Source organism: Pelophylax lessonae (genome assembly GCF_965119305.1).
Source record: "Pelophylax lessonae genome assembly, chromosome: 1".
Taxonomy (NCBI): domain Eukaryota; kingdom Metazoa; phylum Chordata; class Amphibia; order Anura; family Ranidae; genus Pelophylax; species Pelophylax lessonae.
The window spans coordinates 224836862-224849081 of NC_138768.1; the positions used below are offsets into that span (position 1 = coordinate 224836862).

General features: G+C 39.6%; 1 protein-coding gene across 5 annotated transcripts in view; it reads left to right on the forward strand.

Annotated features, from left to right (window-relative positions):
• CUX2 (cut like homeobox 2) overlaps window positions 1-11658 on the forward strand; it is a 711333-nt gene extending 699675 nt beyond the window's left edge. For all 5 annotated transcript variants that reach the window (XM_082244161.1, XM_082244162.1, XM_082244165.1 and 2 more), the window contains 3 exons: window positions 3488-3676; window positions 6082-6355; window positions 9441-11658. In XM_082244161.1, coding sequence (XP_082100287.1) covers window positions 3488-3676; window positions 6082-6355; window positions 9441-10275 — 1298 coding nt within the window. In that variant the 3' untranslated portion in view covers window positions 10276-11658. The remainder of the gene's footprint in view (window positions 1-3487; window positions 3677-6081; window positions 6356-9440) is intronic.
• The last annotated feature ends 562 nt before the right edge of the window (window positions 11659-12220 follow it).

Genomic DNA, 12220 nt, shown 5'->3' on the forward strand with positions numbered 1-12220 from the left:
GATTACCTTACTATGAAAATCACTGCGCTCTTTAATAAACAGTGATAGATTATCACTGCTGAGTACACGATCCCCACTAATGTTAATAAATAATATTCCCCTTACATAAATATATATATATATATATACACACTGAATACACACACGCATACATTTTATATATATATATATATACACATTAAATGTATATCTACATGTATGTGTGTATATATATATATATACACACATGTATATATATACATAAATATGGCACGGGGACATGATTACTGTGTTGGGGGGTCTGAACGAGGAAGAAGGATGTCAATAATCTTCCTTCTTCCTGCTCAGTTCTCCCCCGATTTGGTCTTCACTCCTCGATTCACAAGCTCCAGGCTGGTGAATCTGGGAGTGTGAATTCTGGCACAGATCACCAGTGAAGTGCGGAGATCGCAGCTTCATAACCTGGCTGTTTCTGTGCCAGGCAATGACAGATTCCCGTGTGAAGAGATGATCAGCGGAGAACATGTTCTCCCCCGATCATTTCTGTTTCATAAACTGAGAATGATCAGAAATGAGCTGCGATCAGCAGGATCACTGCTCATCTCCGTTTCATAAAAGGACACCATAATGAACAAAAGCAAAAATGTATATGAACAGCATGAAATAAATTTAGAAACCACTAGCTAAAGAGAGCAGGGAGAGAAGTATTTCACAGAATCAGGGTACAAAGAACTTTACGAAGATAGGCTTCATTAAGGTTTGTTCCAGCTACTTTTGTATTACAAAAAACAAAAAAAACAAAGGCATTATAATTAGCTGCTATTGACAGGTACAGATAACTACAATGTAAATAGTTTTGCTTACATAGCAGTGAAGCTGTAACACCTTTGATAGCAATCAGTACTGCAATTCTGACTCACAATAAATCTACTGCACATACTGGGACCTCAAGAGTCAACTGGCCGTAGTTTCTTTTAACTACACCACTAGGCATGTCCCTCCCTAGCAGAGAAGAACTCTAGGACATAGAAGTCCCATCCTAGGACAATTGAAAACAGCTGTGAAGGGACACCTGTGCAAGACTAAGTTTTGGCTCTCCACTTAAATTCTTTACAAAATGACCTATTCAGTGTGTATTAAATTAAGCTGGCCATACATGGATCGAAATTCCATGATGAACGAGCCGAGATTCGATCTATCTATGGGCAGGCTGATTGTACCCAAGTCGCTCCATCGATCGCCTTGGGTACAACCAGCCAGTCAGCTACAGTCGTTAGCAAAAATCATTGTGTTCCGCCAGCCAAGAAGGCTCCCCATGCAACCCCCCCCCCCTCCCTGCCAGGACACAATAGCGCTGCAAGAGGCATTCCCCCATCAACACAGTAAGTGATTTTTTTACTCCTTCCACCTGTGGTGAATGGAAAGAAACTCAAGTCATCTATGGCCTGCTTTACATCTTGAAAAAAGTAAGCAGTATCAAAGTTTATGTGAGAGTGGGTGGAGTCACTGCATCTATCTGACCCACATTTAGCAAACATGGACCCCTAAAGCCGTCCATAGATGGATCAAATTTTCCATCGATTGACTTCAGTACAACCAGTCTTTTGGATTTTTGGCATATGATTATTGCCGGCAGCTATAGCTGCTAGCAGTAATCATTGTGTTCTGACGTCCAGTAAGGCTCTCACACCTCCCGCTGGCAAAACACAATAGTGCTACCCTCATGCATAACGATTGGGTGGCACACACCTAAACAAAAACTTTCAGATTGAATGAACTATCCATTTTAGATACTACTAGGGAAGAGTGAGCAGGGCAGTACAGGTAACAGGCTTCCAGATCTACTTCTCACAGGGAAAACAAGTAGCAGTTGGAGCAGGCTTCCTAACCTGCTGATTCAGTCATTTATTTTGAGATTGGTTGGGAGGAGTTTTGGGCAGGGCCTATAGACATAATGTTATCTATTCTGGCCAAAAAAAACTCAATGATGGTGGCAGGGGCTGACAATTATTCATGTAACTGCACAAGCTTAGCTGGCATTGTTCTTAAGCAACATGCTGTTTAATGTTATACAGTAAGACCTTGGATAGCAAGGATAATTTGTTCCGGAAACATGCTTGTAATCCAAAGCACTCTTATATCAAAGCGAATTTCCCCAAAAGAAATAATGGAAACTCAGATGATTCGTTCCACAACCATTTATTCATAATGTAAATGTGTAAAGGTGCGCTGATAAATATATAAATGAGCTGCAAATAAAGATCCAAACATACTGGAATAAATAAATGGTGAAAATAAGTCTGGTGCACTAAATTCTAAAGTGTCATTCCCAAGTGAAATAACTTAGTGACAAAAATAAATGAGATGACAGTATACTAAAATATCTATCAAATAATCCACCAAAGAGAGAAAATAAATTCATAAATATGTGCTCCACATAAAATATTGTGCAAATTCCCCTGATCGGGGTGTATCAAGAAATGTCCAAACAAATTTCCAGTTCAAAGTCCAAAGCCTTGAATGCAAAATAAACGTGCAAAAACTTGTTGCTGGATAAAGTTCAAACAGTGCTCCCGTGTTTACGTGACAATTCAATATCCCACCACCTAGCAAGTTTGCTTCTTACCAGCAGATTTAAAATGTAAGGGCGAAAAGGCAGCCACCTCCAGAGGTTTTTGTCACTAAGTTATTTCACTTGGGAATGACACTTTAGAATTTAGCGCACCAGACTTATTTTCACCATTTATTCATAAGTCCTTCAGTTTATAGTCCATATAAAAAGATTGTGGCAATGTGATCGGTTGTGTAACCATAAAATGTCAATCCACAAATGGCAGCCTCCACAAGGGCATAAGAAGCAAAATTCAGCATAGTTACAGTGTATAAAAGAGAAGAGAGGTGCCTCTAAGTGTAGCAATATGGTTACAATTAATGAAGATACAACATTTAGTAACTGACATGGTTGATGATTAAAAGAGGCACATCTAAGTAAGGAGGCATCCGGGGTAAAGCTGCCCACATAGATCATCCTCCTCACTGCCATCAGTCTGCAGTCGTGACCGGGAAGACTGCCCTACATTAGAGCGATCTGAAAGCCAAGCTTGAAGCGCTCGTGGAAGGGATGACGTCGATGGCGGTGCGAAGGATGGTCTATGTGGACAGCTTTACCCAGGATGCCTCCATACTTTGATGTGCCTGTTTTAATCATCAACAATGTGAGTTGCTAAATGTTATACCTTCATTAAATGTAACCATATTGCTACACTTAGAGCACTTTTATTTTCTTTTATACTCAGTTGTGACGTGACGCTACTTGTATTTCAAGACATCGCTCGTTTATCAAGTCAAAATTTTTTTTTAAAAATTTGCTTGTCTTGCAAAACGCTCTCAAACCAAGTTACTCTCAATCCAAGGTTTTACTGTATTGGTATATACTGTACACAGGTTGTCGTTATTTATCCTATGTTACTGATGCTGTAAGAATAATATTTTGATTCATCTTTTAAAGGTCAGAGGTTGTTTGGGGAGAGCATCTTGGGGCTGACTCAGGGTTCTGTATCAGACCTGCTGTCCAGGCCCAAACCATGGCATAAGCTCAGTCTGAAGGGCAGGGAGCCGTTCGTTCGCATGCAACTCTGGCTGAGTGATCCACACAACATTGAAAAACTCAGAGACATGAAGAAAATGGAGAAAAAGGGTGAGTTTCAGATAAAAGTAGTGTTATCTCTGTAAATCTGTATTAACTGTGTGACAAAAAACATATCAGGGCACTAATGAATTCTCTTATATGTTTTTCAATGTTGGTTGATCTCAGAGGTGTTCTTTGGGAAATTTTACTTTGTGTATAAATATCTATTATCAGCTCTCCTAAATGTATCTTTCAACAGATATGGGGGAAGAAATATCCTGTTTTATATAAGAGGAAGTCTAGTGTGCATGGAAAATGCTTCCTGTTTGGAAAATTACTAATATGACAATAAGGTCATTTACAGATTTCTGGCAAATTAGAGGTTTGGACACAGTAAACGTGAATTAATAACTTGTAGTTAATAGTGTTTAGTGCCAGATTGTCCCCTATATTTGTACAATGGATATATTAAAAAGCTTGTCCTTTAATTGTGGAAAAATACATATGACAAATCTAGTTTATAAAATCTGACTTCACTGATCTGTCCTACAATATCACAAGTTTATTGTTACATTAAATAGGAATTTTAGGCAAATGTGAAATCATTTAGGGAAAAGCTAATGCTCTCCAGGAATCATCTCAACTGTATTGAAGCTTAAAGGACTACTCCATGAGTGTAGAGGGAATAGAACCCATGTCAGGTCTTTATTGATGTCTGTGCCCCCTCTTAGGGAGAGTAACCTTCTCTCATTGTCCTGTTTACTGTTATCATTGAAAGTGAATGTAAAAGAAAATTCCAAAATTTTGGGTTGATACCAGAACAGGAGTAGAGGGGAAATCTTCCAACTGGAACACTAGGTCTGCTAGAACCCTGGGATTCCCTCACTTTGAAGGGCTTTCCTCTCACTTCCTGTTTTGGCTATGGGACAGGATGTGAAGGGAAGTCTCCTAAATGGGAAACAGATGACAAAAAACAGCCAGGGGCTATAACCCTTCCTTATTCGTTTCCAAATAAAAATAAAAAGTATAGCCTTTGGTTCTACTTCAAGTTGTTTGCAATGCACTGCACCTAGGTTTTCTAGGGTTCCACTGCAGTGTTTCTGCTGCCTGGAACATGAGCTGTGTAATTTCTCCTTTCTCCCTTTCTGCTTTCTGTATTATCAGTCAGATTCAGACACCCAATCAACACAGGATTAAAGCCCCCTGGTGGATAAAAAAACTGCTTAGCAATGGCACTTTGCTACATAATTCTGAATTTGAGAGCCAAAAAGGAACCTTCAGTGGGTTTGTTTTGGAATTACAAGCTTGTTTTACAAACAAAGAACAAGGGGTTCCCAGATCACCAGATTACCAACAAAAAGGATTACCACTGGAAGAGCCACGCTAAGTAGGGGGTGTGGTGAAGTGACACCATGTTTTGCAGGCTAGTGGGCGGGGGGTGGAGCTTGGGGGTGGTGGGATGACACCATGTTTTGCAGGCTCAAGTGGGCAGTGTCAAGCCCTTGCCCACCCTTTCCTGTACCTTCCAGTGGGGCCATCTTTATGATATGTGGCCTCAGTGGCTATTGTAATTTATGTAAGACTCTTTGAGGCTGTACGTTCTGGATACATTCTTTTATATTTGCAAAACATTATTAGAATATTACAATCTAATTCATGTTGTGCACTTTCTGCTGTGATGCTCTGTTTTTATATGTATTCTTTAGTAAATGGACTACGTGACAAATAAGGTATATGCCTGCAAAGTCATATATTTGTCCATCTTTGAATTTTAAAATATCATAATAAATAAAAACAAGCTACAAGTAATTTCCAGTAACACATCCTTGGTCAAGTCAACAATGATCCCAAAGGTTGGGAATAGGTAGGTTTCACTGGGTTAGGCAGTGTGAAGAAAAAGGTAAGGAAAAGGAAGAGCGGGGGAAGAAATGTAGAGACGGATGGAAAGAGGTAAGACGGGATAGAAAGCATGCTTCAGAGGGGCTATGGGAGGCTCAGAAAAAGGGCTATGAGAAAAATCTGAAACCAGTAACCAAAAACAAAATGGTTTAGGCTGGCTCACTATCTGGAGAGAGGATTAGATGCAGATTCTACAGAAGAGGAATTTACCCCCACCCCCCATCCCCGTCTATCCAGTGGGGTAATAAAGGGGAAAGCATGATGACCCCTAATGCGTTTTTTTCTCCTATTGTTGAAGGCAACATGGTTGAGATGGTGCTTTATTAGAGCCAGGTGGCCCAGATCCAATAACATTTGTCATGTCACTAGTGTGAATTGGCCCTAAAGCTCATTAAACAAAAAAATGTAAAAAGAAAATCTATCCATTGGCATATGCTAATAACAGACTTATGTGGGCTTATGAATTTTCATCACTGCCTATTAGTTAGTGATTGCTAAGCCACTATTTTGTTTTTACATAAAGGTAACCCAACATACTGATCTAACAAATTAATGCAAGCGTGTTTTATGTTTAGCATATCTTAAACGGCGCTATGGACTGATAAGTGCCGGCTCAGACAGTGAATCATCGACTGCTAGAACAGAGTGTGTGAGCCCCAATTTCCAGGCACAAGACTACAACCTCATGCAGATGAAGAAACCAAGAGTGGTGCTGGCAATGGAAGAAAAAGAAGCCTTGAAAAAAGCCTATCAGATGGAACCATACCCTTCCCAACAGACCATTGAACTGCTGTCATACCAACTGAACCTCAAGACAAACACTGTCATTAACTGGTTTCATAACTACAGGTAAAAAAATAAAAAATAATAGTCCCCCATCATGTTGTAAAACTGAAGCTGTAATAACACTACATGTAACTACTTGCATGGTTTCAAAATTCTGTATGTGCCTGGTCTCAGATTAGTGTGTGTTAAGGTTCTTAGAAAGTTGTCTAAGATATTAGGTCTTGGAGTGGCTGCATGTGTTGCATGTTCTACATTCATCTAGCTTCTCCTGATATCTACCTTTAGAGTTCTTCTGCTGTCTGGCAGCTTCAGGCTGTGTCTGACTTTGGTTGACAGGTCTCTTGAGATGTTCCAAATCACAAGAGTGGTTGATAGATCATTTAAATTAGATTTTTTTTTACCTGCTTTGAATTAAAAACAGATAATAGTCTCTGTCTATATTATTAGGAAATTTGGCTGTTCTTAATTTGAAAACTGTTGTTGCAAAGCCATACAAAGCTAAATTACAATTAAAAAACTTCAAAATATCTATAAATAAAGCCTTACAGTGAGGCAAATATTGTCACATCACATTTTCCAAAAGAAAATTCAGAATGTTATGGGCCAGATCCCTTTTTAGAGGTTAGCTAAAATATTATCAATAATGTTGACGATTAAACCAAATTTAGAAAATTAGCACACTTCCAGTTTGCTGCTTGTTTGAGAACGTTTTAAAAGAATGGCAATACCAGACCATTTTGTATCTGCAGTTCATAGTGCTAAAATCATTCTGCACTCTTTTATCATTATATACAGTACAAGCTCCACTAATACACAAATACACTTAACAGTATATGTATAAATATGAGTTAATTCATTATTTCATAGTCACCAAAAACTAGGGGCTTTTCTGCACATGTAATTCTCCAGTCTGCCTCCTGCTTGATAATTAGTTCTACAATTCCCTTGCCAGTAGGCTTAGAAAAAAATGGTATCCTTTAGTGAATTTACTTTTTGTAAATAGACAAGCTACTCATGTTAGACCTCCCCAACCCCAAAAATTTCACTTGGAAAAAGGCGGAGCTTAACAAAAAAGAAGCACGACCTTATGGAACCTAATGATGTACTTGGTGGAATATTTTCACCAATGAAGTTAATTTATTTACAGGAGCACAGATGTAGGATCCTGCAGTACCATAGCATGCTAGATCCACTGCTGTTTCAGAGCTTACTTTCAGTCACAACTTTCTGTAACTGACACCATAATCTCCCATGTAGTAGAGCCCTTAGGCTGGCCAGAAAAAGTATTAGCAGATCTCTTATCCATGTATCCATAGCAATGATAGACCTGCCTATGTTCATAAGGATTGCTGGATAATGCATTTTTTTCACCTTTTTAATCTCCTGTAAATGGTAGTTTCATAATTTCTTGTTTGATCATTTTTATTGTACGTATATCAAAAATGTACAGTAATCCAAACGCACCTAGACGGCCTACACAGGGGCAAGGACTGGTGACAGACAACATAAATGTACATACACAGCATAGGTAAAAGAGGGAGGGTCTCCTTCTCAAACAGGCACATCTAACCTAAACAAAACATATATGTATTTTAAGGAAGACCCCATAACTGCCAAATTGGCCAGGACTTGTATGTCAACAACCCCTTAGTGGGTAGTCTTGGACACCAATAGGCAGCTAAAGGGGGCTGAAAACCCCATCAACTGTAGAAGAGAAGAAAACAAGACAGGAGAGAAAGGGAAAAGCAAGGTGAGGAGGAGAGAAGAGGGCTAGGGACCCAGGGTCACCCGAGACATCAATTAGAGTCCACCCATGCTTGTCAGGGGAAGATCAGGGGAGGCATACGTCAACCATGGTTTGCCGATCTTAGGGAACTTATGCCTCGTACACACGCAACGATTATCGGCCGACCGATCGGCCGTCTTTTGTCCAGAGTTGTGTTTTGTTGGTTGGAATGTGCCTAGACTGCACACGAATTTTTTCGGCCAACAAAAAATCAACTTCAGAAGTGATGTCATGTGCTGGTTTACTTTCCGAGTGTTTTTTCTTCTCTGAGCATGCCCAGTCTTGCTCATCAGATTTTTGTCTGCCGAAATCTGTACTGACTGACGGAAAATCAGCCGTTGTGTTGACGGCCAACAAAAATTTTATAGCCTGCACACCAGATTTTTTTCGGCAGAAAAGTCGGAGTCGGTTGTCGAAAGCATCATACTAATGCCTCGTACACACGCGTCGATAGTTGGCCGTGAATTTTCGGCCAATGTCCGATCGGCCGATTTTCGGCTTGTTAGTATGATGCTTTCGACAACCGACTCCGACTTTTCGGCTGAATAAAATCTGGTGTGCAGGCTATATCATTTTTGTTGGCCGTCAACACAACGGCCGATTTTCCGTCAGTCAGTACAGATTTCGTCAGACAAAAATCTGATGAGCAAGACTGGGCATTCTCAGAGAAGAAAAAACACATGGAAAGTAAACCAGCACATGACATCACTTCTGAAGTTGATTTGTGTTGGCCGAAAAAATTCATGTGCAGTCTAGGCACATTCCAACCAACAAAACACAACTCTGGACAAAAGACGGCCGATCGGTCGGCCGATGATCGTTGCGTGTGTACGAGGCATAACAAGCCGAAAATCAGCCGATTGGACGTTGGCCGAAAATTCACAGCCAACTATCGACGCATGTGTACAAGGCATTAGTGTGCGTGTTGTGAAGAATACTAGACATTTGTTTATGGTAGTTTTCATAATTTCATGCTGATCTCTAGTGGTTAGCATTTTTAGAAAGGGCTCTGTTATAGTGCCCACATTTATGTCATGAAAAGTTTTAGGTAATTAATTTTAGAAATATTCAGACATACTGGAATTCCCTGTAGGTAACACCCAAAACATTCATTGCATTCAGTTCTTGCAGATTTTTAATTGTTTGAATCGCTGGACTTGTCCCATGATAACAGATATAAGAAGACACTCTAATTTAAATATCCTGTATAAATATTTTTTGCATGTAGTATACATAGCTGCTTTATTACTATTCCTGTAATTTTGTCTTTTTTTTCCACATCATGCAGTCTGTTATGTGGTGCTGTAGTTGTCAGTACAACAGCAAATAATAACTAGACTTGATATCTGTATGGATTTGCAGGTCTCGAATGCGCAGGGAGATTCTGGTGGAAGGTCAGCAGGACAATGACACCGATCAAGAGCCAAACAGTTGTGATAGCTTCACATCAGCAGCTGCCCCACATAGAGACCTGACTGCTCATAGTCCGAATTCTGAAACAGGAGACCAGAAACCAATAATAAGCGATCTGAAACACTTGCTGCACGGTAACTGCTACCCTAAGGAGATGAAAAGTACTGTGAACATTAAAAATGAGAACACAGAGGAGGAGGAAGATGATTATGATTCTTCCAATCGTTGTGAGTCCTGTGGCTCTGGAACAGCATCAGGAAACTGTTGTGAATCTGAGCCATCCAGAGCACTTAGAGAAAAGCTGATGTCCCCTCATTGTGATGGTGCCCAGAGACTAAACTATTTACGAAAGGGCAGTTCGGTGCATGAGAACTCCCATCAGCCCACAACTCATGACTGTGCTTCTGTGCTTTCCCATAAAGATAGCATGGTAACAGACCGACCACAAGCTGACCCCATCAGCTTTAAATCTACAGTAGAATCTTCCCGCTGCAGCTTGGAGGTTTCTCTAAACTCACCATCAGCAGCCTCATCCCCAGGCCTCATGATGTCTGTCTCTCCTGTACCTTCATGTTCAGCTCCCATTTCTCCATCCTTGCCTAACAGCATGCCCAATAAGGCTCACTCTTCCAGCCCGATTTGTGACATCGCCCCATTACATCCCTCCGCAAAGCATAGCCCCAACAACCAGAAGAGGAATGAAAAAATGGCAAATCTTAATAATATTATCCATAGGCTTGAAAGAGCTGCAAATAAGGAAGAGACTCTGGAATGGGAGTTTTAAACATACATTTCTGTACAAAAAAAAAAAAAACTGCACTCTTTCTACCAATCTCTGTGAATCCACATTATGGAGCAGAGCTGCTGCAGAGAACCGATATTGAATATTTTCTATATATTTTACTTTGCTGGGTAGACAATTATAACATGGGAGACTGGAATTCAAGAAAAAATAGTGAAAAACATAACTAATTTTCATTGTTAAAAAAACAACTCTTTTAGGAAAAAATATTTATAAACATTTTAGATATTTTATTAAATATTTGGAATTTATTAACACCCTCAGCTGCTTTGATAAAGAGATTGAAGTTTAACCACAGAGATGTACCCGTAATTACAGTGATGTCCTGTAGCTTGCCACTGGATGAGATTAGGACTGTTGTTTAAAGCCATCACAAAGCACTAGAAGGCTGACCAAATGAGAAGCTGCTTTGGTTTCTTCAGCTGTCTACAAGACAGTGGTGATTCCTACCCTCTGAAGAGACAGACATAGTCTGTAAGACTCTAAACTGAATGTGTATTGCATTGAAATGTGTGTAGATGAGATGGTCCACTTTAAAAAGTTTTGTGACATGCAACTCCAAGTAGCTGTGATTGTTGTAGAACAGAAATTAGGAATATGAACGCCCACTCTTACAACTGTATCACTTTCACTTGTGTATGGAAAAGGTTCAAGATCCATGACTTTGTACAAGAAAAGCAATGCTGTCTCATGATTCATAAGTGTAGGAGTACATATTTATTTACATGTGTTTTTTGGGGGATTTTGTCACTTTTATATTGTGCAATTCATAAATGAGCCAGGCATACCTGGGTACATTTAAAACATTTTAAGTGAATTTCATTCCTAGAACTGCAGTCCTCCCAGACTGAACATCACGGAAAGCTCCACATTTCATGGGTTTCATTTTCTTTTATTAAATGAGAATGCCACAAAGCTGTTCCCAGCATTATTAGGGCAGGTAAGTGAAGTCTAAAAGCATTTCCAACAAAGAACATAGTGGAAGAAAGTGTAAATGAACAGATTCCAAACATCTCTGAAATAACTTTGTGTGAGTTCTTTGGATTCATATATTACTGCAGAATGGCAATGTAGGGGTTTTCTTATGTTCATGGGGAAATAGACCTCATGTATGAACATTTGTGAAAGGAAGGGGCAGTTGACTGCATCAAATAATGAATCTGACTGGTTGGTATTGACAGTACAGACACTTTTTATTTCAAACATTTAAAGAGACCCTGTTGCCAGCTCATTCATTTCACCAGACCATTATACAGTATGTGCATGTAACATATTTTATGCATATTATTTATCCATAAAAGCCTACCTTGTGTACACATTCAAAAGCCCTGAGACTGCTGCTGGGCATCGCCATCTTGGATGTGATGTAAGGTGGACAGACTCCGCTGTCTTTATTGATGCTCTGTAGTATTTTCCTTCACTGTTCCCCCAGTAGCTACAAGGTTAAGCAAGGAAGGGCAAAGAAGCTAGGCCAGCACAGAGAGTATTTATACACTCCCAGAGGAGGAGAGGGCTATGACATGCAGGGGTAGGGGGGGCTGTGCTAAGGAATGGGCCTGAAGTAGTCAAACATACAGTATAAAATACTTGATTTTTTTATGTTACTTTTACTACTTTGTTTACTTCTGTGTTTACAACCATGCCTGTCATATATACAGGCTTCATTATCACTAAATTATTTGAGCAAGACATATTTTTGCCATGTTTTGAAAATTTGTGTCTTATTTTCCAATACCCAGACCATCACCGATACACCTTAAAGTGGAATTTTACCCAAAATAGTTTGATAACAGTTGAAGTTTTTTAACAATAACATACATTCCACACTAATAATTATGCTACCGAAATGAGTGTGTGCTGTAAATTTACCTCAGCATTGCTCCTGTTCATCTTGCTGGAGGCCACCATTTTGATGAACCCAAAGGAG